Source organism: Raphanus sativus, chromosome 4 (genome assembly GCF_000801105.2).
Source record: "Raphanus sativus cultivar WK10039 chromosome 4, ASM80110v3, whole genome shotgun sequence".
Lineage (NCBI taxonomy): Eukaryota > Viridiplantae > Streptophyta > Magnoliopsida > Brassicales > Brassicaceae > Raphanus > Raphanus sativus.
Genome location: NC_079514.1, coordinates 35,261,677 through 35,288,810, shown reverse-complemented (window position 1 = coordinate 35,288,810; position 27,134 = coordinate 35,261,677). Strand labels below are relative to the sequence as shown.

Below are 27,134 nucleotides of genomic sequence, written 5' to 3'. Positions count from 1 at the left end.
AACGAACTCTCAATTCAAGTGTCTCCGCCATGCAACCACCCCGCTCGAAGGGTGGTGGTCTAACCACTTATCGAGGCGTTACAAGATCGATGACCAGAGGTCAACGCAACTCCCTGCCGCTACCTAATGACCTCGCTATGGAGATATTCTCGAGGCTGCCGCCGAAGTCGATAGCGAGATGTCGTTGCGCCTCCAAGCTCTTGTCCTCCATGCTTCGCAGTCAAGATTTCACAGACTCCTTCTTGACCAAATCTGTTGCTCGCCCTCAGCTTCTTTTCGCATGCGAAGATCACCACGGCGAGTTTATCTTCATCTCGTCCCCTCAGCCTGAAAATCCCAAAGAGAACTCGCACGTTGTAGCCTCGAACCCTCTTGCGTGTCTCCCACGTTCCAATGGATTCTACGGTTGTACCAACGGCTTCTTCTGTTATGAACCTGACCAGTTCTTTAAGGGGCTGAAAGAGCCAGTGCAAGTCCCGGTGATATGTAACCCCAGCACGGGACAGTCCTTGACCACGCCTAGGTTGATCTCGAGACAGATGTATGGAGTGAAAAGCTATCTTGGATATGAGCCCATGGAGAAAGAGTTCAAGGTGTTGTCGATGAATAACTCGCGTGTGAGTGATGAGTGGATCTCAGCGGAGCACCAAGTTCTGACATTAGAAACAGAGAAACTATCATGGAGGTTGGTCGAATGTTGCATACCACATGTGCATTCTTGTAAGTGGATATGCATCAGCGGTGTTCTCTACTACGCAGCTAGAGCAGTCGGATCTTATGAGAATACTATGGTCGTTTGTTTTGATCTGAGGTCTGAGAAGTTCAGCTCTGTTAAGTTCGGTAAAGCAGCAATGCCTGGTTCAACAACTCTGGTAAACTACGGCGGCAAACTAGGTTTGCTTATGTCTGGAGATTCTCATGATAATGTTGTTACTCGAGCAAGTACGAGTCTTGAGCTGTGGGTTCTGCTTGACGCTGCGAAACACGAGTGGTCCAATCATGTATACGTGTTACCACCTTGCTGGGAGGAGGTTGTGGTTGCAGAGACGACCATGTACATTGCTGGAATGGTTGGTACCAATGAGATCGTCTTGTCCCCGAGCTACCAGGACGTGCCTTACTATGTCATCTACTTCAACGTGGAGAGAAAGACCATCACACAAGTTGGAATCCAAGGACTGGAAGCCTTTCGGGGTAGGAGTTTCAAAACCTATCTCAACTATGTTGAGAATGTGAAGCTTCTTTAAGCAGCTTTATAAGTGAGAGACAAGCTGTGAAGTTTTCATTTTGTGTGTTTTCGTTTTCTTCTAGCATCTTAGTTTGAAAAAGGTCCGCCTGTTGTGGATGATATAGGTATTCTTCTTGTTACAGACTCTTTGCGAATGTATATACTAAAATCCAAAACAGAGAAGTTTAGAATATGATCTTTCAATGTTATGATAGAGAGAGAGAGTAAGAGTTTCTACTTTCTAGATCCATGAAATTAGCAGAATGTTATTATTTTGTTTAAGATCTCACTTATAATGTTGCATACCACATTATTCTTCTGGTAAGTGGATATGCGTCAGTGGCGTTTTGTACCATATAGTATATAGCTATGGAATGCAGGTATTCGGTGGAATCTATGGTAGTTTGTTTTGATTTGAAGACTGAGAAGTTCGGTGGAATCTATGGTAGTTTGTTTCAATAGAGCTCATTCGACAACTCTGACAAACTACAATGGCAGATTAGGTTTTCTTATGTCGTCAGAAGATTCTTGGTATGTAAGTCGATCATGTAAAAGATTTGAGCTGTGGGTTCTTGGAGGTACGTGCCTTCCTATGTTATCTACTACAATGTCAAGAGCAAGACTATTAGAAAAGTCTGAATCCAAGGAATGGAAGCGCTTCAGGGTAAGAGGCTAAACTCCTATCTCAACTATGTTGAGAATGTGAAGCTTCTTTAAGTAATAGATATGTAGTTTTCTGATCGTCGTTGTTAGAGATAAGTTGAAAGAAGAGCTATAGATTGATGATTTTTATTGTTAGCTCTAACATTGGGAATTCACACCTTTTCTACATCATGTAGAGGAAGCCAAGCTTTTATGATAATGTTTTCAATTGGTGAAAACACTGAATGGGAATGCATGTTTACAAAAATAAAATACGTCTACCCCATCATATTCATATGATTTTCTTATATTATTTATGCTATAGGAAATAAATTACGATTAACTTTTTTATAAAAATTAAATTAAAATTTTTCTCTTGTAAATATAATTACATTTAGTGGAAGTTTTCTTTATCCAATAGTTTGACTAAGAGCTCATTAATGTTTTTATAACAAGGAAGTCTGAGTTTAAATTTCCAGAGAAGCGGCTTACAGGAGATCTGCAGCATGGCGCAAAAAGTATCGGCTAGTATGGATCTAATAGGAAGATTCAAGTGATGTAGTCAAACATAAATCCTCATCAAGCAGGTAAAATTATCGAATGTAAAATTATCCGTAATATTTTTCATAATTTGTGATAGTATAATATATCCAACGTTAAAAAAATATAATTACATTTAGAGAAATACGCTAGGATATCCTTAAAAACGTTTGTCACAAATATAGTCTATAACGATTAAAATCACCAAAATACACACTTATATCCCCAAAGTTAAATAATCTAAACCTTATAGTTTAGAGTTTTTTTTAAAACAAAAAATGTACATCTCCCATGATCGAACCCAAGAACTTTATGAAAAGACATTGTAGTCTGTAACCACTAGGTGAGGAGCGTTATAACTAAATGGTCTAAAGTTAAAGTGATGGAGTTTTAGGATTGATGTTTAAAATTTTATAAAATAAAAAATAAATATTAAAATTTTAATTTTTTAAAAAGTACATTTTCAAATTTCAAAAGGAAAATTAGAAAATAATTTCTAAAAAGTTTGAATTTAAAAATATGTAATTCGAAACTATAGAAATATTATATTTTTAACTTTTTAATTTTTATTTAAATTTAAATATTTAAAGTATAATTTTTTCGTATTAAATGAAATGTTTTGGTTACTTTTTCCTTAGAGATTCTTTTTATGACAAAAATTTATACGTCTATTTAGGAAAATTGTCCTTAAATTTATATTAATTTTAATTATTTTATATTTTTAGTTAAGAAACTAATGTATTATTTTGTAAAAAGAAAGATTTCAATTTTTGTAAAGAGAATGTTATAACTTTTTCACATATTTTTTTAATAAATTGAAATATATATTTATATTTTAAACAAAATACTATGAGTAAATTAGTTAGAATATGATTTATATTATTATTTTTGATAAATGTTTAATAATTTAAATATTTCCAATAGGTACAAATCGTAGATAACACGTCAATTAAAATTATAAGTTTTTTAAAAATCTTAATAAACTATATAATAAACTAATTAAATTAGTTTGACGAGTTAATAGTATCTTTTAGTATCTTTGTGATGAAAAAAAAATCTAAGCTGCGCAAGGTTGGGGAGTGTTTTGTTTTTATAGATCTTGTGGTTGGTGGAAGTGTTTACTTATTATTAGCTTTGGTCCAAAAAACATTTAAGAGAAGTGAGCCATTAAATACAAAGACGACGACGACGCTTACCCCAAAACTCGAATCCCTAGGTTAACCACAAAACCTGTAAAGCTCTCTATCTCTCTATCTCTATACTTCCTGTTTATCTCGTATATCTTCCATGGATCCACTCCGCAAAAGGTTTGGAGAAATTGCTTGGCTTCCTTTTAATCCCAAATCTCGAATAATCCCTTGAAACAGATTGTGATTTGGTTTTTTCTTTTCCACTATTTCTGGATTACGCTAATTCAATTTATCTTTCTAGAGTTAACAAGGAATGTTATGGATTTGTTGTAGCATTAAATTTTTAGCTTTTTATTGTGTTCTGTCTGCTACGAAACTGATATTTTGAAAAAAAAAAAAAACTGAGATTTTGTTTTTATTTGCATAATAAAAAGCTGCAATACCACTTAAACTGTGTGTGTGTAATAAAAGACAAGTGTTTTCTTTTTGCAGGTTTTAGGATAAAAAGAAAGAAAAAGAAATGAGCTTTAACACCCATCAAAAGAGTACCAAACCACCAACAACGTTGAACCCTCATGCTGCTGAGTTTGTTCCATTTACTCTACGCTCTCCTTCATTACCTGAATCATCATCATCTGCTGCATCACGCCATTCAGATGAAGAAGAAGAAGCGCGTCAGTTCTGGAATCACCAACTTCCTGATGATATTACCCGAGACTTCAACTTGATGACTCAAGATAATGACTATGATGATTCTGGGAGTTTCTCACTAGCTTCCCTGTCCTTGGACGAAGCTGAAAAGTTTCCTTGTGCTAGTCAAGGAAGAGGAAGGTTTATGTTTTCAGACCAACCTGGAGAACATAATGCTAATGGTAATGGGGAAATGGAGGTGGGTCCTGTGGATTTTCTTGCGTCTCAGTTCCCTGGATTTGCTTCTGAAAGTCTAGCACAAGTGTATTTTGCTAATGGCTGTGATCTGCACTCCACACTTGAGATGCTTACTCAGCTCGAGGTATTCTCTTACTCAATCAATCATCTGGTTGTTGTTGTTATCATCTGTTTCATACTAGTGATCCCTTTGCTGTAGCTACAAGTGGATGGTGGTGGATTGAATCAGAAGAGGAGCCCAAAGAGTTTTGCTGCTCCTAATCTTACTCCCATGGATTTCCCTGCCCTTAGCCAGGGGGATGGTCTGCAGCAGCAAAAGGACAACAACAACATGTTTTTCTTCAAGTCAGATTATGTCTCTGCTGTCAAGAAGTTAGCTTCCCCGGATTCTGGTATGTGGAAGTATCAACCAAACGATTCAGCAGACTCCTCAGCTATTGGCTCCAGCAGAAACTCTCTACCCTTGGCTGGTGGTGCTTACAAGAGTGGGAGTATGTACTCTGATAAGCTGCATAATCGAGCACCAAGTCGACCTGCTCCTGTCTGGCTGGAGACCGGGGACGCCGTTGGTAATATGTATTCTAAGTATCGCGAGGAAGCACGTGACTATGCTCGTCTGCGGAATGTATACTTTGAGCAGGTAATGGGGCCGAACCTTGAGGGTGATCTCTTTTATTGTCCAGCCTTATTTATCCTGTGTGCTCACTCTATTCTTATGTTTCTTTCTGGTTGAGCCTAGGCAAGACAAGCATACCTTGTTGGCAATAAGGCCTTAGCTAAAGACCTAAGTGCCAAGGGACAGTTGCAAAACTTGCAGATGAAAGCTGCTCATGAGAAAGCTCAAGAAGCCATTTACCGTCAGAGGTTTGACTTTCTGTTACCTCAAGAGTCTCTGCTATTATTTTATATAAAACGAAAACCAAACCATTATGATGAGGAATAAATAATAATAACAGGAACCCAGTGGGTGAAGGGGGAAGCGAGAGAATAATAGACTTGCATGGATTACACGTGAGTGAAGCACTTCAGGTGTTGAAGCAGGAGCTGAGCGTGTTGAGGAGCAAAGCTCGAGCAACACAAGAGAGGCTTCAGGTTTACATATGTGTAGGGACTGGCCACCACACAAGGGGTTCCCGCACACCAGCTAGACTCCCTGTTGCTGTACAGCGCTACCTACTTGAAGGAGAAGGCCTTGACTATTCCGAGCCTCAAGCTGGTCTCCTCAGAGTCATCATATACTGACACACTTAAAATGTCGCCATGCTATTCATTTTGTTGTATCTGTTCTGTACATGGGAAGAGAGAGTAGCTGAAAAATGATGAAGTAAGAAGGAAAAAATGTTTTAGGTTTGTAGCATCAGAGAGGATCAACTTATACACCTCTTACGTTAATCTTTTTGTGGGGCTTTTTCATGATTTTTTTTTTGTTGATTCTCTATGGTTTTATACAGTTTCACTCTATAGATGTTAATACCCATTTCTTATCATATTTTTGTAAATCTGTTAATGCTTCAAATACTCCAAAAGACTTTTTCTAGATTCAAGCTCTAATCATGAGCTCATAGACGTTACTGTTGTTCTCTCCATTCACACGCTTAAGCATTTCGAAACTTTTCCTGCTTCCTAGTAACTCTATTCTTGTGAAAGCCATGTATCCATCATCTGATGCCTCTCTGCTGCAATAAGCTGTTCTGAGACGGTCGGCATGCCTTGAATCAGTGTGAATTGCGAGCTCTATCTCATTATCCGGCAAGTTCTCCTGCAATATCAGTACAAGCAAAGCATGTGATTCATTGTGAAACTACAAACACATTTCATCAGACTGGTTATTAACAGAGGTGGTAATATATGGATATATATACAATGACTTGCTCCATAAACATCAAGGAAGGTATACCTGATAAAATGTGTGGATATAGTCTAAGATTTGAAGGCAAGTGAAACCGTTATCACTGAAATAAGTCCGAGAAGAAGGCCCCATCTCAGAGAACCGATCAGCTGGATATAGAATTGTAAGGAAGCTGTCTTTAAAAATGACTTCTGTCTTCTCGCTGCACCAGCAAATAAAACATAGTTTGACCACAGCACTAAGGCTTATCACTGGAAACAATTTAACTAAAGAATTAAGAATATGATACGTAAAAGAGCGGAAAGGAACCTCTCGGTGAGTGCCCTGGTCGAGTTTGCAAAAGAAGCTACTGGATCTTTCCCTTCCTCTGCAACAGAAGAAGGCTGGGGTGGTTCAGTGATGTAACCGCTGCTGCTAGTGCAAGAATCAGTGAAAATAGTGGCAGTTGCAGCTGCTTCAGATACTGTCCAGCAAATATTCTCCAGCAGGTTGTTCTGTGTTATGCGTCTTATTGGGTTTTGACAAGTCTATCACATCCAAAACAGAGAAACAAACCTCCAAATTCATAATCTTAAAGACTTTAGGGAATGAAGAAAAACAAGATTCTCAGTTATACCTGCATATGGCGAGCACGTCGTCTCCTAACACCAGTTTTAGCTAAATTTACAGTCTCTTTCCTTGCTTGTTTCGATTTACTCCTGATTTTAGGAACAACGTCTTGAGAATTACCTTCATCGGTAATATTAAGAACATCCTTTTCAGCACCATCTTCAAGATTTTCAAGCATTGATCCTAACTGTCTGGCTAAATCAGGTGACATGTGAACAACTCTTTGTCGTTGCCTCTCCACTGTTTTCAAAACCCATAGTGGCTGTGATGAAAACGCGCACACACACAAAAGCAAGCATGTATATAAGTCATCACCAAACAAATCTGTTAAATCATTTTTAAATTATCTTTCTCATCTAACTCACAGAGACAATGGTGTTGACATGGCCAAGATATTTCTGGATAGAAGCACCTTCACACACTACAAGACTTGCATTGCAACCAACAAACCATGTATCTACAACCTTTGCTCCTTGATCTCCAGCAACCTTCAACACCTAAACAAAAAAAAAACAACAATATCTAATTAACGAGATTGAAAAGAAAAAAGATTGTGGAGCCTGTTGAAAAACACACAACTTACCTTGAGTCGGAGCTCATCAGAAATGTCTGAATCCACAAAGATGGAATGGTCGGAAAGAGTCATGTCTCCACTAGTGCCACTCTCTGTTCCAGAAGAAGATACTTGGTGGTGGGACTTCATAATAGTACGAGGACGACAAACAGGTTGGAGATCAAAAACACATGTCAGATCATCCACCTTTTCACTATTTTGTCCAAGTTGTTTGACAATGTAAAGCGATTCGCTCATCCTCACTACAATATTACACAATACAAAACCTTTCAAGACTCCTAATAACTAGAAAGTTACTTTACTGAAGCAGTAACCAGAAGAAGAAAAAAATAGTTAGAAAGCAAACTTACGGTTTCTCTTGACGCTATCTACAAACCAGCCAAGAGTAACAACAAAGAGATCATTTCTTGCACCATGTTTCAAAGTGTGCTCAAACTTACGTCCACACGAGCTGTAAGACATCGTTAAGGATCATCCCAAATAAAATTTGCAATCAACTAAATCAAAAAGTTACTCATCTCTAAGAAAGGGGCACAAAAAAAAAACATACTTAGGTTCTACAGTCATAATAACCAAACAGTAATGCAATAAGAAAGAAAAAAAAAGGATATGTGGACAACCAAATGGGTACATCGGAGGTGAAGGTGAGGACTGTACGCGCCTCCGAGTCTCACTGTCGCTTCCTTGACTTGTGTCCTTGCTTCTGCCCAACATTATATCACAAAAATCAATATCAAACCAGTCAACAAAAACAGAACAGCATCTGAATTGCATGAAAAATTGATTTCAGAACAAAATTGATGAAGGAGCAAGATCAAAAGAGTAATGTATAGATAAAAAGGTATGACCTTTGGATAAACCAGTGACGCAAATGACGAGAGAAGAGAAGGGTCCATTGGGCTGAGACATAGGAAGAGAAAGAGGAGGAGGAGGAGGAGAGTTTAAGACAGGAAACAGTTTGGAGCAACCCTTTGAATCGATCAGACCAACGTTTCTTCTTCTGCTGAGAGCACCCATTGTTGTTGTTCATTGAGGGAAAGATCTAAACCTCCGCTCTCTGCTTTTATTGTAGAATCGGCCAAAAGCATTAATTCGAAATAAGGAATCATTGCATGGAAGATTTATTATAAAAGGAATCAAAATCGAAAGTGATTCACTTTCGAAATCGGGGAATGTTAAGAAGACTATGAAAAGGGATGTCAAAAGAATCAAAGAGAGGTCTTTCTTTTAGGGTTTATTAGTGCTGATTGTGGACAAAATGGTGCTTTAGAAACCTCGGAATGAAAGAAAGAGGGTTGCTTTGCTTTGCCTTTGCTTTGCTTTGGTTGTGGAAGCTTTCTCGTGGCGGGTTTTTGGCTTTATCGGCGTGGAGATCCAAAATCGGAGAATGTAATGAGTAGTGACCACCACACTACTATTCAAACTCTCACACCACAGAAGTAAACGCTTCTTCCATATTACCTAGGTTTATTAGTACTATTTTTTAACTTTTAAAATTTTGAATTTGTAATAATTGTCTTAAAATATATTTTGTTCTATTTTTACCTGTTTGACGAATTATTCCCAATTTTTTTTGTTTTTTTTATGTTTGATGTATTTTTGGAATATGAATTTTGATTTCCCCTCTTTAGCACATATTATAGATTATTAAAAATGATCTACTATTTTCGAATTCTCGAAATAAATAAGAAGACTAACACACACTAAGGGTCTGACTGGCTGAAACACATCGGTTATAGATGAGGTTGCAGAATTTACGAATTTTAATAGTTGCGGTTTCTAAAGTTTTTAAGCGATTTGTATGATTAGTACAATAGTTAAAAATTGGTGTGTTTGCAGGATATTTGTGATTGATTGATTATAAGATGCTGCAATAGTTTAATAAATAGATTACTAATATTAACATATTACAAAAATATAAAAACATACTATTATGATAAAATATAATTATTATTAATATAATATGATTAATAATAATATTATGTTTATTTTTTATATAATTTTAATTACATTTGTTTAGAAAACTTATATTAAAATTTTTAAAATAATATTTTGTTTCGTTTATATATGTATATGCAGTATATTGATTTTTAAAATTTTTAATGAATAGTCTTAGTTTATTTTTCTATAAAACAAATTGTGATATTGTTTGTGAATTTAAATTAAAATATAAAATGTGTATATTTTTATTTATAATATTTCCATTTTTTAATCTTAAAATTTAAAATACTTTAGAAAATAATTTTATATTTATTTATCCAGCTGTAATCGCTCGCAACCACAAATGTTAGTTGTAACCAATTTTTGATTTTAAGAGATTCTGAATGGTTTGAAACAACTTGTAGTGTTTTCTATGATGATTTTAAAACGCCAATAACTACTACCAACCCATAAGTTGTGTTAGCGGATGGTAGCGGAAAATCAGCCAGACCCTAAATATGAGAAATGTAGTTTAGTCTATTTTTCATCGAACTCTGTTTACCTAATATTATGCATATTTTTCGTATTCTAATTTTTATTTTACTTATAATTAATACTTTTAATAATGTCAATGAAGTTATTAAAGTGAAATTTTATTGATGGATTAAAGTGAGTGATCATTTTCCTGCCATGTTCTTGATTAATTGTTATTATACAAAGTCAATTTAAGTTAGGGCTTTAACCTCTGTATATGTTTTTAGGATGGATGTAGGTGACTAACATAATTTTCTCCATTTTGATGCTCCAAAACTGATGGATTTACATATATTTTAATGTAATACTATATATTGTACTAATATTAATTTGTCTTTTACTCTATTTCTTTTTTGAATTTTGAGTTTTAGTGTTTATCTTGCTATTTGAACATGATTAGTCATAAAATTTCCATGAATTTAAATTTATTTATGGAAATTTGTGAGTAGACACATTTTAAATTCATCAGTTATCTAGATTTAGGGTGATTAGTGAAAAGTTAATTTATTGTTAGATTTGCGTGTTTCAATGCTTGCTTAATGTTCTTAATGTTAGATTAGACTTGATCACTTTCAAATCTATATTCTAAGGTATTTTATGTGTGGTGATGTTTGTTGAAATGCTCAGACCAATTTAGTATTGTTCTTGCATGAATAACTAAAGGGATTTGATGTTAGGTTTGGTTAATGGTTACTAGACTTGAGTCAAATGCATGTTTGATTATATTATACACCAATGGAGTTTTAGTTCTTGATAATATATGAATTATTATCATATACTTATGTTTATTATTTTATATATAACTAATATGAAATAATCATATTTCTAACCTAAAATAAATTAATTTGTATTTGTATGTGACGAACATCAAAATCACAAATGAATTTAGGCAAATCATGAATTTATCCATAAAATCACAAATGTTATCAAAATAATATATTTAAAATAAATATATTAAATATTATATAAATTATAAATTATTAAATCAAAATTAACTTAAAATATTAAAATAATATATAGAAGTATACAAAACTAGGATTAAAACATTAAATATCACTAAAATTGATAAATAATAATATAAGTATAGTCTAATAGAATACATAGATTTTTTATCAGCAAAAATACATAGATAATATTTTGTAATTCACTATTTGTGTTTTATCTCACTGTTTTAAATCTAAAGAAGATTTATAATGTTTGCTAGCTATTGTTATTTTATTGAATTTTTATAGGTCGTGATTATTTATAATTGTTTTTCTTTTCAGTGCCACTAGATTTTCTTTTTCAATCTACACAAATATATTATATTATATATATACATAATTTTTTAATTTCAAATCCAAGTTTTCTAATTTGATTATTATTATTAAAAAGATTTTGATCCAACATCTACATTTCATAAATAAAACTTTAAAACAAAAGAAGTATAATTTAATGAATTGATTACTAATATGAATATTGAAGTTTTATGATTTATAGTATTAATGTAATTTTATATGTAACTTAAATTTTAAATTTTCTGATAAAAATAAACATTAAATTAATATATATATATATATATATATATTTACCATCAACTAGTATTTTCATATCTAAAGAGATATACACGATCTACTACTATAATGTCAAGAATCAAAACCCTAAAGATGAGAGTATTCATCATTGGACCAAATTCTATTACAATCAAATATCTTTAACAATATATAATTGTAAAAGATTATATAATATTAATTTTCTTTTTTTAATTCTAAAGAAAACTTTAAAAGATAATTTTTGTAATGAGAATTTTCTTTTAATTTTTTTTTTCAAATCTGACACATGTTATAATCTTAAAAATTTATTGACAAATGTCACAATCATATTAGTTAATAATTTTGAAGAACCAAACTTTATATAATAAGATTATGTTCTTAAATAAAATAATTATAATTTTCTTAATTTTCAATACTTTGTAAGTATATAATAATACGTCATCTTTCTCAATCTTTTTTTTTGGTCAAACTCAAGCTTGCACGAGTTCCACCTTATTTTGGTACAGTTAGGATTGATTTCGTCAATTGTATCTGGGCATCTCTCTTCTAGCCTACGGAAATCATAGTCTGACTCTGAAAATATCGAACCTATCTAAATTTTAATTCTTTTTAGAACTATAAAATTGTGGAAAGGAGAAAAAAGTGCAATAATGATAGAGTTGCTTCAACTACTTCCCGTTAAATGGATCAGCCATTTGACTCATTTAAGAAGACAGACATAAGTTAGATATCCTCCTAACTGTCTCCATTTTTCATATTAACATCTCAACATCGTCAACTCTCTCTCGTAAACGTAACTAATTTCCCATACATCTCACCAACCTATTAAGATAACTACTTTAAATTTCTTCCTTCAAAGTTTTAAACTAACAAACTAATCTCTGTCATGATGTGTCCTTTCTTTGTATCCTACTTTCTTTTTCGAGGGTTTTATCATATTTTTGTCATCCGATGTTCACGGATCATCCAATTGATAGGAAGATTGGAAGTTTATTTCAAAACGAGAAACAAGAACGTGTCATCTTATTTAATTTGCAGTGGACGTAATTATATTCACCATTTATCTTTTTGTTTGGTAACCAAAGATAACAAAACACACCCACGTAAAGAATTGATTATGGCCATGTGTTTTCCTTGCTTTGTCTCAAGCATTTGTGGCATTTACTCTCTTATCAAAACATTAGTGGCACTTACATATATATATATATATATGACCTGTGACCAATTGAAAGAATTATAGTTAGACAGCAAAGTAACAACTACAACTGTCAAAAATAAACGTTTTTTGAAGTAAGGCTTTAGAAAGTAAAACTGTTATATAGATATTTAGTTGAAATGAACTAATGAACACTATGAAGAAAACACAATTTAAACCAATGGGCCGAATTGGGCTAGTGATGTTTGAGGAATAACCCCAATACGGTGAACCCGTAGTTCAATTTCTGTTGACCATTCAAACTATCTTAAATGATAAGAATATATGGCTGCTGCGAACCTCATATGATTAATCGGTTGATCTCGGACGCCGGATCCCTACGATTATAAAAAAAAATGAAAAAACACACAATTTTAGACCAACTTGCTTTTTATGTGGAATTTTTTATAGAAAAAAACTCAAAATATTTTTAAAGAAAGGCTTTCAAAATAAATTGTTATACAGATAACTAGTTGCAACAGATTAATCTATTTTATTAAAATAGAAGTATTATATTTTTAGCATTATCACAACCTTTTTCTTTTTGAAATTGTTTTGTTTTCTTCCTTTTTATTCTTCTTATTTCGTAGTACGGCTTGACATTTCTTTGTTGAGTGATTTTTTTGTAGGTGAAACGAGCATTTCTTTGTTGAGTGATTTTTTTGTAGGTGAAACGAGCAAACTATGCTAGCTTTGTAAGTAGATGGTTTATATATGGTTAGACGGTTTTTTGTTCCAATTGGGACCACACTTGTTCACATTGTACTGCTCTTTGAGGGATGTGACATCCTCCTTGCAAGCCAAAAAGAATGAAGTTTGATGAAGGACATTATCCAAGGATGGTGGTACTCTTACTAACACCTCCTCTATAAACCTAGATGAGAACCAGGCCCTGTTCTTGAGGGCCACGAGTGCTTCTTCATTAAGGTCGAGATTCGAGCTTTTATATCACTAAATTGTGTGATGTACGACCTTGAAGGTTCAAATGATGTTTGATTATATGTTCCACAAATCCGCTCACATCTCTCATTTCAATGAATATTGAGTATTATTTCAAGAAGGCGGATACCAGCTAAGTGAAGTTATCATGAAATTTCTTCGAGTCATGTGAACCTCTCAAACCGACTTCTTTCACTTTTACAGTTAGATGAGCTCGAGAGACGACCATGCAAAAAGCATGAACGTGGGCTTTCGGGTATATGTGTTTCCAGAGTATTTTGGAAATCAGACTTTTTTCCCTATGTCGTGCAGTTTATGCTTGTTACTCAGTTTGGGAAAGCAGTTTGCTCGGTTGCTTCTATGACTTCTGGGGTATATCCCTCTTCCAAAAATTTCCAAGTTTGTTATCTACAATTTGTTTTCCGTTTTCCTGGAACATGGGTGTTTGAGGCCGATGTGCAAGCTTCACAAAACATTTTAATTGTATTATTAGTTTTAAAAAGACAACATAGAGATTTTATGCCATATGTAGAATAGATTGATCCACAGTTGGAGAAAATAACTCACTACCAAAAATTGGATCGATCCATGTAAATTGGATTTGATCGATCATGTGTAATCAAAATACTTATTATCCAAAAAAAACATTTTTCAAAAAAATAAAATAAAAAGTTACAAAAAAAACAGAGAAAAAATACAATAAAACTGACAATTTGTCAAAAAGGTGGTTACACAGCATAAATTTTCAGTTTAGTTAAATATTTTCTATTGTTTCATTATTATTTTGTTTCCTACAGTACTGACACGTAACAATCACCCAGCAAAAATAATCAATAACAGAGGTGCTCCGGAAATCAAAATTGGCAAATTGTCAACAACAAAAAAAAAGGTGTTCACCTAGCCTTTCTTTTTTTTTCCTAGCAAATTGAGAAAGGTGTTCACCTAGCCTTTCTCTACATACAAGATTGTAATAAATGCAAACATAAGATCCCAAACTACACCTTCTTTGACGTAGGAATTAAGAGTGACATAACTCACTCCAACTACGACCAGTACAAGTAGTTGGCGACATTAACTACCTCTCACCTATCACCAAACCCAATCCCAACAATTTTACCATTACTCTGATATAACTACACAAACTCACATTTACATTTTTCGCCAACACAACTCCTTATAAAAATATACCTCATCAACCTCTAGATCTCACTCACAAAAACTTTATCTCCAAACAAAGAAGAAATGAGTAGGTCTAGTGAACAAGATCTACTCTCTACCGAGATCGTTAACCGTGGGATCGAACCTTCTGGTCCAAACGCCGGTTCACCAACGTTCTCGGTCAGAGTTCGGAGACGTTTACCTGATTTTCTTCAGTCCGTGAACTTGAAGTACGTGAAACTTGGTTATCACTACCTCATAAACCATGCGGTTTACTTGGCGACCATACCGGTTCTCGTGCTTGTGTTTAGTGCCGAAGTTGGGAGTTTAAGCAGAGAAGAGATTTGGAAGAAGCTGTGGGATTATGATCTCGCAACCGTCATCGGATTCTTCGGTGTCTTTGTCTTAACCGTTTGTGTCTACTTCATGTCTCGTCCTCGATCTGTTTATCTCATTGATTTCGCTTGTTTCAAGCCTTCCGATGAACTTAAGGTACGTCTCCGCACATCAAACCTTGTCTTGAAGGAACTAGACTTTTTTTTTTGGTCAAAGAAGGAACTAGTCTTAAAACTAAGTTTACTTTGATATGGTAACAGGTTTGACTTATAACTAGTTTCAAAAAAAAGAAGGTTTGACTTATAATTTATTTCGAAACATATAAATTTATTTACAACCATATAATCGATGAGTTCAATAGGAACCGGACTGGTAATATAGTGAATCTGAACCAAACCAATCAGTTCAGGTTATAATCGGTTTAGTTAGGGGGAAAATTATTTTCAAAGCTTATCGATCTTGGTTAGGTTTGATCTAAAACCAAAAAATTTAGCAAAATATTGAGGAAAATATACATGTGAATAATATACCAAATAAAACCGGTTTGGCATGTACTTATTTATTGATCTAAAACCAAAAAATTTAGCAAAATATTGAGAAAAATATACATGTGAAAATACCAAATAAAACCGGTTTTGCATGTACTTATTGATTCGATTTCTGCTATAAACCAAATACGAAGGAGATTGGTAGGAACCTGACTGATAATTTAGTGAGAATCTTTTTCAGTTTCGGTTATCTCCGGTTTATATTATTTAATACTTGTTTTTTTTTGTAAAATTGTTTATTTTCCAAACTTGATTCCATTTGTATTTGATTCAGGTGACGAGAGAAGAGTTCATAGAGCTAGCAAGAAAATCAGGGAAGTTCGACGAAGAGATCCTCGGATTCAAGAAGAGGATCCTCCAAGCCTCAGGCATAGGCGATGAGACGTACGTCCCAAGATCAATCTCTTCGTCGGAAAACATATCAACGATGAAAGAAGGTCGCGAAGAAGCCTCGATGATGATATTCGGCGCACTCGACGAACTTTTCGAGAAGACACGTGTCAAACCGAAAGACGTGGGCGTCCTTGTGGTCAACTGCAGTATCTTTAACCCGACTCCGTCACTATCTGCCATGGTGATCAACCACTACAAGATGAGAGGAAACATACTCAGCTACAATCTCGGAGGGATGGGCTGCTCGGCAGGAATCATAGCCATTGATCTTGCTCGTGACATGCTTCAGTCTAACCCGAATAGTTACGCGGTGGTTGTGAGTACCGAGATGGTTGGGTATAATTGGTACGTGGGACGTGACAAGTCGATGGTTATACCTAATTGCTTCTTTAGGATGGGTTGCTCCGCCGTTATGCTCTCTAACCGCCGCCGTGACTTCCGCCATGCTAAGTACCGCCTCGAGCACATTGTCCGGACTCACAAGGCTGCCGACGACCGTAGCTTCAGGTTTTTATTTTATTTTATTTTGCTTAAATTTGGAATTTTTTTAAAACAAAAATTTTGACTTGGAAATTTTCGGACATCTTTTTTTCTTTTAATTATCGGACATCTTGGTTATATTTTCATTGCTAGTTTTTTTTTTTTACTTGGAAATTTTCGGACATCTTTTTTTTACTTTTAATTATCGGACATCTTGGTTAATACTTTCATTGCTAGTTTTTTTTTTCTTTTTTAAATGATACATAACGTAGTAAATTGTGTATGGTATTAGGAGTGTGTACCAGGAAGAAGATGAACAAGGATTCAAGGGATTAAAAATAAGCAGAGACCTAATGGAAGTTGGAGGTGAAGCTCTCAAGACCAACATCACTACCTTAGGCCCTCTCGTCCTACCTTTCTCCGAGCAGCTTCTCTTCTTTGCCGCTTTGCTCCGTAGAACTTTCTTACCCGCCGCCAAAACTACCACCATCTCCTCCTCCCCCGCAACTGCGAAAATCAACGGAGCCAAGTCTTCGTCGTCTTCTGATCTATCCAAGCCCTACATCCCAGACTACAAGCTCGCCTTCGAGCATTTCTGCTTCCACGCGGCAAGCAAAACAGTGCTTGAGGAGCTTCAGAAGAACCTAGGCTTGAGTGATGAGAACATGGAGGCTTCTAAGATGACTTTACACAGGTTTGGAAACACTTCTAGCAGTGGGATCTGGTACGAGCTTGCTTACATGGAGGCCAAGGAGAGTGTCCGTAGAGGCGATAGGGTTTGGCAGATTGCTTTTGGGTCAGGTTTTAAGTGTAACAGTGTGGTTTGGAAGGCGATGAGGAAGGTGAAGAAGCCGGCGAGGAACAATCCTTGGTTGGATTGCATTGACCGTTACCCTGCCGCTCTCTGATCATTTATTTTTATAAATTATTATTTCTTCTAAAATTAAATCATCTAGTTATTCCAACCAAAGGAGAGACAATTTGGTTGGGCTCTCTTCCTTGTTGTTTGCTGGTCATTCGTATCTAAGACTTCTATAAGGATGTTTCAAGTCCAATTCAGGTTCAATTTTTTGTTTGTGTTATATTCGGCCTCAGTAAACTTTGAAATTATACAACTCTTTTATTTCGTTGGAGACAACAACATTAATGTGATTTCTTGAAACGTTCAAGTTTGTTGAAACAGTAATCTAACTCCAACATTAGATGGTTAGATGCGCATGAAGGAATTTATACTGTTGTAATCTACTAATGTGGTGTTATAGTTAGTTTTAAATTTTATAGTGCATGAATAAACACATTTGAAATCCACACAACAACATTTTCCTGGCCACAAAGAAAGACTTCAGAAAGAGCTGATAGACCTTTTAGAAAGAAGGAGCTTATGGTACTTTATTCTTCTCGATTTAATCAGGTCCAAGACACAGCGAGCCAAACACTAGTTGCAGTTGATACATTTGAAGCTTTGACATAGGTTCAGAGGACAAGCCGTCACTAAATAGTGCATATAATTTAATGGGACATATTTTTATTTAATTTAAAATTTTCATACTTAAACATTTTTAGTATTTGTATATAAATAAAATTTAATTTTTTGATAAAAATAGCATTTTATAGAGCTTTTATTAATAAATATATCGAATGACTGTATTATTAGATAATAACAGTTCTTAGTATAAAATTCTGTTTTAATAAACGATTCTATTAAAACAATTATTGACTTTAATCAAATGCTAGAATAACATTGACTAACAATTCTATAACATAAATTTATGAAAGAATTTTCATCATATTAGTGAAGTTGAAAGTGTAGATTTATTATAAATATATAAAAATATAAAACAGTACAATTATTTATATTTAAAATTGGCTTAGGTTAGGGTTGTGCATAATAATCATATCTAAAGTACTTATCTGAATCGATCCGAAAAATAGAATACTCAATCGGTCGAATCCAGCCTAAATATCCGAATATGATACTTTTCATAAACCTGAAAAACCAAATAAAATCCAAACATATTCAAGCATATAAATATATAATATTATTTTAAATATATATTTAAAATTATATTTATAATAGTATTAATATCTAAAAATTATAAATCAAATATATTAGTTATTTTGGGTATTTAGTTATTTACAGATAAAATAGATGTTTTGGATTAAAATACTCAAATAACATTGTATCTATGGTTACTTTCAAATAAAAAATAGCCAATTTAAATTATATAAATTGAGTATTTTTGGTTTCAAAGTTATTTTCGACAAGTTTAAATAGTTCGGATATAAAATACTGAGTCAAATCATGTAGTTTGATTATTTCTGTTAAAATTTGAATTCACTCGGATCTGGGAGGATCCAATTCGAACTCAACTTGTTTTTTTTGTAAAACTTGAATGAGGCCATTTTTTGAAATCAGAAAATTAATATCTCAATGGATAATATCTTTATCCTACTTATTCACAAATGTTCATGCCTACTTTAGGGTGTATAAAATGTTATACACGCTAATCATTTGTAAGGAGTGTTTTTAAAAGCAAATTGACCCAGTGGTTGGACCTGGTTGGACCATGAACCAATCATAGCTGAATTAGGTCCAATAATTAATTTGATCATGAACCAGTTTTGCAGTCGGATTAGATTTCAAAGTTAATAAAATGATAAAAATTATTTTATAATATTTATATGAACATAAAACTAGTTTATATTTATATCATTTTATTTTTAAAATTTTATTTGTATTTAATTATGTATTATATTTAATAATATTATTTAAATTTTATATATTAAATATATATGAAATTAGATTTGATCCAGTTAAATTGAATTAATGGATTCCAAATATTTTCCGGTTCAGTTTCCTGATGGCTATTTTGAAGTATTGTAGACATATGGGGCCAGACAGAATAAAATAACCAAAAAGATTGGAAAAGAAAAATGTAGTTTGTTTTTCTTTTATATTGGTTGCTTGACTTTCCCTTAGATCGCCTCGTGTGTCCTCTCTGTCTCAGCTTTCCCTCAACCATCAGGTTCGTCAATCCTCCAATATCCCCCGATTGTATTTAGTTTGATCTCATAGTTCAGTTGTTCCTTTTGGAATGCTTTAACGCTTGCGATTTCATTTCAATATCATTTCCTGTTTTGAATTAAATGAAGCATGTAATCTTGATTTTGGGAGAGGAAAGCAAGAAAAAATTGGATTACTAATTTTAGATAATACCATGAATGGGAGTCTTGTATCAAACTTGTGAGAAGCAATATGATTTGAGTGCATTCTTAACAGAGAAGAATGGGACCAGGAGATAGTGAAACAATGGAATGCAAGTGTGGTATGCCTCTTTGCATCTGTGTTGCTCCACCCAAAACCTCACAGGTAAACAGATATTTCAAATGTATTTAGTTGAGTAGCTTGGGCTAATATATGTTGGAACAGGCTACACCGGCTCCTATGGCTCTTTCTCAGTCAGATCCCAGACCAAAGTCTGACACTTCAGCTAAAAGTAAAGGTTCCACTTCCAGCAGCAATGCTACTAGGTATGTTTGAATTTACTTATAGTATCATAACAAAGTTTTCACATAAAAATTACTCCATTGTAAGTCTAGACATTTTTTTTCTGCTTTTAGACTTTACTTGATTAGTCAGTCACTAGTGCAAGGAAGCATCAACATGGGTTGTTCTTGCACTTTATAATTACTTGTGTAATTGGCTGTGTAGAAAAACTTGCATCCGGTCTTCTTTGTTGCTTCTAGGATTAGAACATTCTGTTAAACTGATTTGTCTATATCTTTCTAGTAATTTTGTTATGTAATTAAGCTGTTGAAATTCGCAGACTAGACAAGCCCCAAAAAGAATATCAAGTCAATGGGGAGGTAACTAAATTACAATTTACATCTCATATCATAGTTTCCATCTCATCTAACAGATTATTAATTTTGTTGTAAATAAAAGGGATTAAGAGAAGCAATTAAGAATGGTGACACTGCTGGCGTGAAAAAGCTTCTGAATGAGGTACTACTACTCATCGTCCAATTCAGGAACTCTGTGATAATAATAACTCACAAATATACAGAGAGACTAAAACTTAAAAAAAAAAAATTCAGGGCGTGGATGCAAATTTCCATGACAAGCAGGGAATGTCAGTGCTTCATCTGGTAATCTCTTCCGGCTCCTCTCTCTTTAAGCCACTTCTTTTGCGTGGGTAAATTACATAATGCTTTGCTTCAACAGGCGGTTTTATTCAACCAAACTGATATTGCGTTGATGTTAATGGAACATGGAGCAAACCTTGACTACAAAAATGCACAAGGTACTTTTCATGTGACAAACACTTGCCTTCATGACATGATAAACCAGTTTGACGAGAGCATTATTCTTGTGATAGTTAGTGAAAACTTTCCTTCGACATAGGAAACAGATGCTTTTTGTTTTGCTCTAAGTATATAATTTGTTACCTGTCACCAGGAGAAACACCACTAGATTGTGCTCCTGCAACGCTGCAATATAAGATGCGGGAAAAGATGAAGTCCACTTAATATGAATTCAGGCTGAGTTACAAATCTTTCCTCAAAAAGTCTGTAAAGGACAAATCAAGGGGTCATGAATTTGCTTGTAAGACATATCATATTGACATTCTGTATGCAATTTCTCCGTCTTGTGTGAACTTTGAAACGTCGGCTTCTTCCACTCTTGTAAGTCTTTATGTGTTATCCGCTGAGTCATTGTTGTCAACAATTTCAATATCGTAACAATATACTGAGAAACACATCATCAATAGTTTTCAAGAAACAAGTGTAATCACAATGTAACTGAACAAAAGTACACAACTTCAAGAACCATTGTCTCATGCTTGTTTGAGATCATAAAGGGGTTTAAGAACAATACTCAAGTGCACTATCATAGAAGATAAGTACAATATTCCTAATAAGTGAATGAACATATACATGACAGATTGTATTACATAAGGTTCTTGTAATCCGGGCCTGAGCTGGTCTTAGACTTCTCTGCTTCATGACATACACCACTACTCAATTATAAACATCCCTTTCCTACTGATTTTTAAGCAAGTACATGGTCAAGCGAAAAGGCTGCCAAATTTGGTTACAAGTAACTCTTAATTACAAACACACATACAAATGATTGGAAATGCTAAAGTATGCTTAGAGGATCTTTCTATTGGAGCACACTGGACTGGATACATCCCATGTATCAACTTCATGCTTGATATTTGTAAAACGGAAACTATGTCAAAAACAAAAAATCTTCAAAATATCAGTCCAATACAAACTATTCCTTGTAATTCTACTGGCACCTTCTTTTTAAAGCTGTTGTAATCCTCACTCTTAAAAAAAGGGCCAGACTCTTGCAAGATCACAAAACAAGATCAGCCAACGCAATCCACTGATCAATAAAAAATTAAAATAGAAAACTCATTGATTGAGATTCTACGACAAAATCACAAGAACTTGCATACCAAATCTCCAAGGCTACTCCATCTGAAAGTATAGAATATGCAAAGCTGAACTCGGGATCTCCGCGACCAAATCATTTTCATAAAACCAACGGTCAACGATGTTCCCAATAGGAGACTCCCTGGAATTCACAGCCCATCTGTCTACAAGCTTGAACCCAAACTTAGACGCAGCTGACAAGAGAGAAGGCTCATCAACCCTTCTGAAAACATGGCACAGAATCAACGCTGGCTTCTCCTCAGAACCCTCTCCCACTTTCTGCAAGATCAACTCCTTTGCGGTTTGGAACAAAGGTACAATGGCTTCAGCTACGTAGGTAACATCTGTCCCGATGATAACATCAAACCCTCCGCAAGACGCTAAACCTTTGATGCCTTGTATATGCTCTTTGTTTCCCCATTCAAGGACACCTGTTTTCAGTTTTCCAAGCAGAGAAGATTCGAGATTCGTTGCGATGTTCTCCGTTAATAGCGTGAGCGCCTTTTTGTCTGCATCGGTAGCTACTACGAGGTTAGCTGACCTGGCAGCCACCATGGAGCAGATTCCTGTGCAGCCACAACCCAACTCCAACACCCGTTTTCCAGAAACGATGTTTGGGTTCCTGTCGAGAACAGAGGCCATGAACCGAGCAGACTCCCATAGCATCAACCCCGTAGATTTGCAAGTGTGTTGATATTCTTTGGACAGAAGTTTGATTTTGAAAGCGGAATCCCTTAGCTTAAACTCGCTCATCTATCAAATAGAACAAAAAGAAAGAGAGATGAAGTTTATACGTTTTGGACAAATATGTGAAAAAACAGACTTAAGTCTCTCTTACCTCATGACTAGATGGGGAGGCTCCGAACATTTCCATTGCAAGACCATCGGATATGTCAATGTCGGTACTATCAACAGTCTCTTTACTTTCTTGCTCCTCAGATTGGTCTAACTTGGCAGTAGTATCACAAGGGTTTTTAGTGCCATTTGATAGACGGAAAGTGGCTTGGACCCAGCGGCGGTTCATGACCAGTTCTCGCGAACGGTTCTCAACTTGTTTGCAGCAAACACCAATCTCTTCAACTTCAAAACCTTCTTCCCCAAACAATGTTTCTAAGAATTCATTAGAGAAGTAGAATGCACGCTGCATAGAAAGGTACAAGAAATTATTCACAGTTGTGCTAAAATAAATATTTAATGCATGCTTTAAAAGAGAGAAGGAAAGAAAGAACTTACAGTGCCATCGCCTCTGACATAGAAGTTGTCGCTGATCTTCTGATCCTTCCCAGAGAACCTTTCCTGTTAAAACATATACTGAAACACATAAAAACTGATTGTTCTTCCCAAAAGGTCAATCCAGACTACAAATTTTTTATTCTCTTGAAAAAACATGAAAATGTCAAAATTAAAAACTTAAAGTTCTGATGTTTATACAATTTATGATGTTTTTGCTGAATCTCAACTAATACAACGATGTGAAAGAAAAAAAACAATAACTCAACTTTGGAATAACTAAAAGGGATCAAACCTGAGCAAGATCACCAACAGCATAGTCACGGAAGAGTATACACCCATTTGGCTGGGAAAAAAGAACAATAAGATATTAAGGGGAAGGGTATGTTGTCAGGGGATTAGAACGGATTTGATTGATACCTTAAGTACTCTCTTGATGTTCTGCAATACGAAGGGCATCTTCTCTGGGGATACCGCAGATAAAACGAATATCTGCTCAACACATGAGATGTAAGAGAGTTCATGATGAGAAAGGAAAAGGCTCAAACATGATGAACTCAAAGAAACAAAATCTAAGAGAGTAAAAGATAGTAAATCAACTAAGATATCTATATAGAATATAAACTTTAGCTAGAAAATATTACTATTTTACCATGGTCACAATGTCAACTGAAGATGGAGAAATATGTTTGTGAAGGTCATCCCCGGTCAAGTCGGAAGCAAATGCACACACGCGGGTCTCTGTGTATTCTTCGTGAGCCTGTGAAGCATACGTCAAACCGTACACCGTTTAATACGTTTAAAAGCTAACATCGTTGACCTCACTAGCAAAGAGAAAAAAAACCAATGAAAGAAAAAGCAAAACATAAAACAGAAGAATGAAGACGGACCTTGACCAAGTCAACAGCGCGTGGTGAAAAATCACAAGCATAAACAAATATGTGTGGATATGTAGCAATCAACGGAAAGATGGTGTTTCCAGCTCCACAGCCAACCTGCAAATCAAAGACCAAATATTGCTCAGAATACTATTCTACCAAAAAAAAAAAAATCTTTATCTAGCCATTTAGAAATTAGATTAGGAATAATAGCTTGAGGATTTGTGATTACCTCAAGAATGACCTTTTCTCCACTAGCCTGAGAAAAAAAAGGAGAATAATACAAACTCAGGAATAGGATAGGTAAATTGAGAAGATACTAGAAGAAATTGGCTTTGCTACTCACAGAAAAATAGCTATTCCATTCCTTGTCCAAATAGTGCCGGTCTTTAAAAAACTGATAAAGAACAAGAGAATATAATTTGGACAGTGAGCCCACACTCACTTTTCACAAAGCACCAATTGCAGAAACATAGATCATCAAGGAAAGGGATTTCAAACATGTATTTGAAAGGTTGTAATCTTATAGTACAAACACACAATACTAGCTATTTAGCACAGTTACATGTGAATTGAGAAAGAAATTAACTGCAGAAAAAAAAAAGGGGCTTACTCTATCTCCATGGTGCTTGTAAAATATATCCCAATACTTTTTAGCATCTCTTTCATACTTGTCTGAGAGAGAGACAAATAAACAGCTTAGTACAAAGGAACAACAGTTTGCAAAACCAGACTTAAAACTATTGAGAAACCTCGCCAAAAGGGAGAAACACCAGCTTTAGACGTCGGATAAATCTGAAGCTTTTCGATTAGGTTTTGCTGCTCTTCAGTAGCAGAAGACATTATTATCACACACCCTCCTATCTTCCTTCACAAGACCTAAACAAAAATCAATGATTTTTTTAGTAAATTAGATTGCAAATTGGAGAATCCAACCAAACAGGAGCAGAAGCAAAAATTCAATAGTTTGAGTAACTGTGTAGAGTTACGGAACTCCCTATAGATAGCGACGAACCGGACCTGAATGGTAATCTCCGACGCCGCACGGAGACGGAGTTGAAACGATGGCGAGAAGAGTAACGGAGAGATACACAACGAGAAACGGAAACAACTTTTCTTTTCTTTTCCTTTCAAATTTTCAGTTTATTGTATTTCGCCCCCTATATTTTCAACTTTTTCTGTATGATGTGCCACTTTATTTTTCATTCAAAATTGATTAATTTCAAAGGGGAATTGAGTTTACTGCTATGCTAGTTTATTTTTGAGCGATCCCCTAGGCCTTATTTGAGAATGAATTTGCCAAATGTATTCTTTACTATCGTTTTTTACAAAAAAATTAATGGCATATCATATGGATAAATATGACATGGACAATTACATTTAATATTGATATATATTTTTGATTTTTTTTAGAATATAACAATAACTCATATATCACATTTAATATTGATTTATATTTTTGGCAAACTTTTTTAGAATATGGTAATAACTCATAAATCATCACTACAATGAATATATTCAAATTTGACATTTTGAATTTCGAAATATTATTTAATTCTACGTTTATAAATATACAATTTTTATTATCTCAAATTTTATAAATTTTCTGCATTTAAAAAATATAAATTTTTAGTCATAATATCATTAGTTTCTTTTAGTTATCTGTAAATTTTATACATATTTGTTTAGTTTTAGTTTTTTATAACTAACAGTTTTATATGATTTTTAGTAATTTTTTACAAGTTGATATAATACATTTAACCAAGAGAAAATAGATAAACTTTTTATCTAAGATATCAATTTTAAATATATACATATATATTCTTAAATATAATTTATAATAAACAAAATTACTTTCTCTTAATTTTATGCCTAATTAAATGATATTTATATTAGTTATTAGTCAAAAATAATAAAATATATAATATTAATAAATTTCATTTTAAAATATAATTTAAAGATTTATCACTGCACATGATTAGTTAAGTAATAAATAAAGATACAATAGTGAATATGACTACTTTATTTTATTTTTTTGGTGTAAACCCACTTATTAATTAGTTAAAAGATTTTATTCCAAACTAGAGTTTAAGGTGGAAAATAGAAATGAAATTTAATTAAATCATAACATCAGATGACAAAAAAACTGTACATGTTAAGCTATGGCATATAGGTGGAAAAATATAAAATTATATTTTAAATTTACCTTTTTAGATAATGTATAATTTTACTTTGTATATACTCTAAAAACTTTTTTTCATAAATATTATTTTAACATTATCTAAAAAGGTAAATTTTATCTAAAATAAAGTAGTCATATTCATGAAATTTATTTAATATTAAGTAACTAGATAATGTAACAGTGAAAAATATTTCATTTACCGAAATAATTATAAGATTTCAAAGTACTGTATGTGTAATAATAATTTAATGTTTACTCAACCAAAGCCTAATGGTAGTCCAAGTACCACTATACATAGTCTATGCATAAAATTTAGATTTTATTGCTAATTCAGATAAGATTTGATGAGTCTACTATATCCAGCAAAAGTAAACTGTAGACTAATAATTTGTCCTTTTCTAAATAATAAATTCGGCGAAGCTACCAATGAATTACCGTGCGTCTCCTGTGGGCTCCCCTGTGTGACTGGCCTCTCGTCTGTTTGATAGTGCTGGGTTTGCGGGTCGACCCGCCCCGACCCGCCCCGCCCCGCTGCGGATCGACTCATTTTTTCGATTCAAAAATTCGACCCGCTTAATCCGCATCTAAAAAATGTAAGACCCGCCCCGTCCCGCATAAATTAGCGGGTAACCCGCGGGACCCGCGGGTAATATAAAAAACAATAAAAATAATTATTTTAGTAATATTTTTTGAAAAAACAATATAAATAATATATTTTAATTAAATTTTTAAAAATATTCGTACTTTTTATTATTTTTTTTATAAAAAACATAATTTTTATTAAAAAATAAATCATATTTTAAAAAGAATTTTTTTTTTTTAATTTTGCGGGTTGGCGGGTACCCGCCGTTTAAATTCGGTCGACCCGCACCCGCCCCGCGTTAAAATCACTCGACCCGCACCC

General features: G+C 34.1%; 6 protein-coding genes across 11 annotated transcripts; 4 read left to right on the top strand and 2 right to left on the bottom strand.

The window, feature by feature from the left end:
• The first annotated feature begins 23 nt into the window (after positions 1–23).
• Positions 24–1,351, top strand: LOC108850817 (F-box protein DOR-like). The gene has a single exon (XM_057008702.1). It carries the CDS (start codon positions 30–32, stop codon positions 1,245–1,247), a length of 1,218 nt encoding a protein of 405 aa, XP_056864682.1. The 5' UTR covers positions 24–29; the 3' UTR covers positions 1,248–1,351.
• A 2,129-nt stretch (positions 1,352–3,480) lies between these two features.
• Positions 3,481–5,915, top strand: LOC108854513 (polyadenylate-binding protein-interacting protein 7-like). 3 transcript variants are annotated; one of them, XM_018628091.2, is made up of 5 exons: positions 3,481–3,626; positions 4,033–4,552; positions 4,628–5,068; positions 5,168–5,292; positions 5,385–5,915. In XM_018628091.2, the coding sequence occupies exons 2-5, from the start codon at positions 4,061–4,063 to the stop codon at positions 5,668–5,670; spliced, it is 1,344 nt and encodes a 447-aa protein (XP_018483593.1). In that variant the 5' UTR covers positions 3,481–3,626; positions 4,033–4,060; the 3' UTR covers positions 5,671–5,915. The 3 variants fall into 3 exon arrangements, with proteins under 3 accessions (XP_018483593.1, XP_018483592.1, XP_018483591.1); XM_018628090.2 differs by having other exon boundaries at positions 3,485–3,642; XM_018628089.2 differs by having other exon boundaries at positions 3,485–3,717.
• Positions 5,890–8,875, bottom strand: LOC108854510 (uncharacterized). Its single transcript, XM_057008900.1, has 9 exons — positions 8,309–8,875; positions 8,074–8,163; positions 7,811–7,915; positions 7,470–7,702; positions 7,252–7,383; positions 6,894–7,148; positions 6,587–6,804; positions 6,326–6,479; positions 5,890–6,187 (listed from the first exon to the last, which is right to left on the bottom strand). The coding sequence occupies exons 1-9, from the start codon at positions 8,475–8,477 to the stop codon at positions 5,969–5,971; spliced, it is 1,575 nt and encodes a 524-aa protein (XP_056864880.1). The 5' UTR covers positions 8,478–8,875; the 3' UTR covers positions 5,890–5,968.
• Positions 8,876–14,739: 5,864 nt separating this feature from the next.
• LOC108855721 (3-ketoacyl-CoA synthase 10) lies at positions 14,740–17,577 on the top strand. Its single transcript, XM_018629602.2, has 3 exons — positions 14,740–15,230; positions 15,897–16,522; positions 16,788–17,577. The coding sequence occupies exons 1-3, from the start codon at positions 14,823–14,825 to the stop codon at positions 17,401–17,403; spliced, it is 1,650 nt and encodes a 549-aa protein (XP_018485104.1). The 5' UTR covers positions 14,740–14,822; the 3' UTR covers positions 17,404–17,577.
• Positions 17,578–19,401: 1,824 nt separating this feature from the next.
• Positions 19,402–21,281, top strand: LOC108855470 (palmitoyltransferase AKR1). The gene is made up of 8 exons (XM_018629309.2): positions 19,402–19,521; positions 19,776–19,865; positions 19,926–20,026; positions 20,323–20,362; positions 20,442–20,501; positions 20,594–20,644; positions 20,721–20,799; positions 20,955–21,281. The coding sequence occupies exons 2-8, from the start codon at positions 19,782–19,784 to the stop codon at positions 21,023–21,025; spliced, it is 486 nt and encodes a 161-aa protein (XP_018484811.1). The 5' UTR covers positions 19,402–19,521; positions 19,776–19,781; the 3' UTR covers positions 21,026–21,281.
• Positions 21,282–21,732: 451 nt separating this feature from the next.
• On the bottom strand, positions 21,733–25,222 carry LOC108855469 (uncharacterized). Of its 4 annotated transcripts, none has more exons than XM_018629305.2 (12): positions 25,069–25,222; positions 24,801–24,927; positions 24,662–24,723; positions 24,395–24,445; positions 24,281–24,307; positions 24,061–24,165; positions 23,823–23,930; positions 23,591–23,662; positions 23,466–23,516; positions 23,174–23,236; positions 22,779–23,081; positions 21,733–22,693 (listed from the first exon to the last, which is right to left on the bottom strand). In XM_018629305.2, exons 2-12 carry the CDS (start codon positions 24,889–24,891, stop codon positions 21,977–21,979), a joined length of 1,650 nt encoding a protein of 549 aa, XP_018484807.1. In that variant the 5' UTR covers positions 24,892–24,927; positions 25,069–25,222; the 3' UTR covers positions 21,733–21,976. The 4 variants fall into 4 exon arrangements, with proteins under 4 accessions (XP_018484807.1, XP_018484809.1, XP_056864962.1 ...); XM_018629307.2 differs by having other exon boundaries at positions 25,043–25,186; XM_057008982.1 differs by having other exon boundaries at positions 25,025–25,155.
• Between the last annotated feature and the right edge of the window lie 1,912 nt (positions 25,223–27,134).

Excerpts from the sequence above, each read along its gene's own strand:
- LOC108855470 (XM_018629309.2), top strand. The coding sequence starts at position 19,782 with ATGGGACCAGGAGATAGTGAAACAATGGAATGCAAGTGTGGTATGCCT. Across the intron at positions 19,866-19,925 it reads CTCCACCCAAAACCTCACAG|GCTACACCGGCTCCTATGGC; the intron begins GTAAACAGATAT and ends ATGTTGGAACAG. Across the intron at positions 20,800-20,954 it reads TGACTACAAAAATGCACAAG|GAGAAACACCACTAGATTGT; the intron begins GTACTTTTCATG and ends ACCTGTCACCAG.
- LOC108855469 (XM_018629305.2), bottom strand. The coding sequence starts at position 24,891 with ATGTCTTCTGCTACTGAAGAGCAGCAAAACCTAATCGAAAAGCTTCAG. Across the intron at positions 23,082-23,173 it reads ATGTCAGAGGCGATGGCACT|CGTGCATTCTACTTCTCTAA; the intron begins GTAAGTTCTTTC and ends CTTTCTATGCAG. Across the intron at positions 22,694-22,778 it reads CCTCCCCATCTAGTCATGAG|ATGAGCGAGTTTAAGCTAAG; the intron begins GTAAGAGAGACT and ends TCTATTTGATAG.
- LOC108855721 (XM_018629602.2), top strand. The coding sequence starts at position 14,823 with ATGAGTAGGTCTAGTGAACAAGATCTACTCTCTACCGAGATCGTTAAC. Across the intron at positions 15,231-15,896 it reads AGCCTTCCGATGAACTTAAG|GTGACGAGAGAAGAGTTCAT; the intron begins GTACGTCTCCGC and ends TATTTGATTCAG. Across the intron at positions 16,523-16,787 it reads GCCGACGACCGTAGCTTCAG|GAGTGTGTACCAGGAAGAAG; the intron begins GTTTTTATTTTA and ends GTATGGTATTAG.
- LOC108850817 (XM_057008702.1), top strand. The coding sequence starts at position 30 with ATGCAACCACCCCGCTCGAAGGGTGGTGGTCTAACCACTTATCGAGGC.
- LOC108854510 (XM_057008900.1), bottom strand. The coding sequence starts at position 8,477 with ATGGGTGCTCTCAGCAGAAGAAGAAACGTTGGTCTGATCGATTCAAAG. Across the intron at positions 7,149-7,251 it reads ATGTCAACACCATTGTCTCT|CCACTATGGGTTTTGAAAAC; the intron begins GTGAGTTAGATG and ends TTTTCATCACAG. Across the intron at positions 6,188-6,325 it reads ATATCCACACATTTTATCAG|GAGAACTTGCCGGATAATGA; the intron begins GTATACCTTCCT and ends CTGATATTGCAG.
- LOC108854513 (XM_018628091.2), top strand. The coding sequence starts at position 4,061 with ATGAGCTTTAACACCCATCAAAAGAGTACCAAACCACCAACAACGTTG. Across the intron at positions 4,553-4,627 it reads AGATGCTTACTCAGCTCGAG|CTACAAGTGGATGGTGGTGG; the intron begins GTATTCTCTTAC and ends CCTTTGCTGTAG. Across the intron at positions 5,293-5,384 it reads GAAGCCATTTACCGTCAGAG|GAACCCAGTGGGTGAAGGGG; the intron begins GTTTGACTTTCT and ends TAATAATAACAG.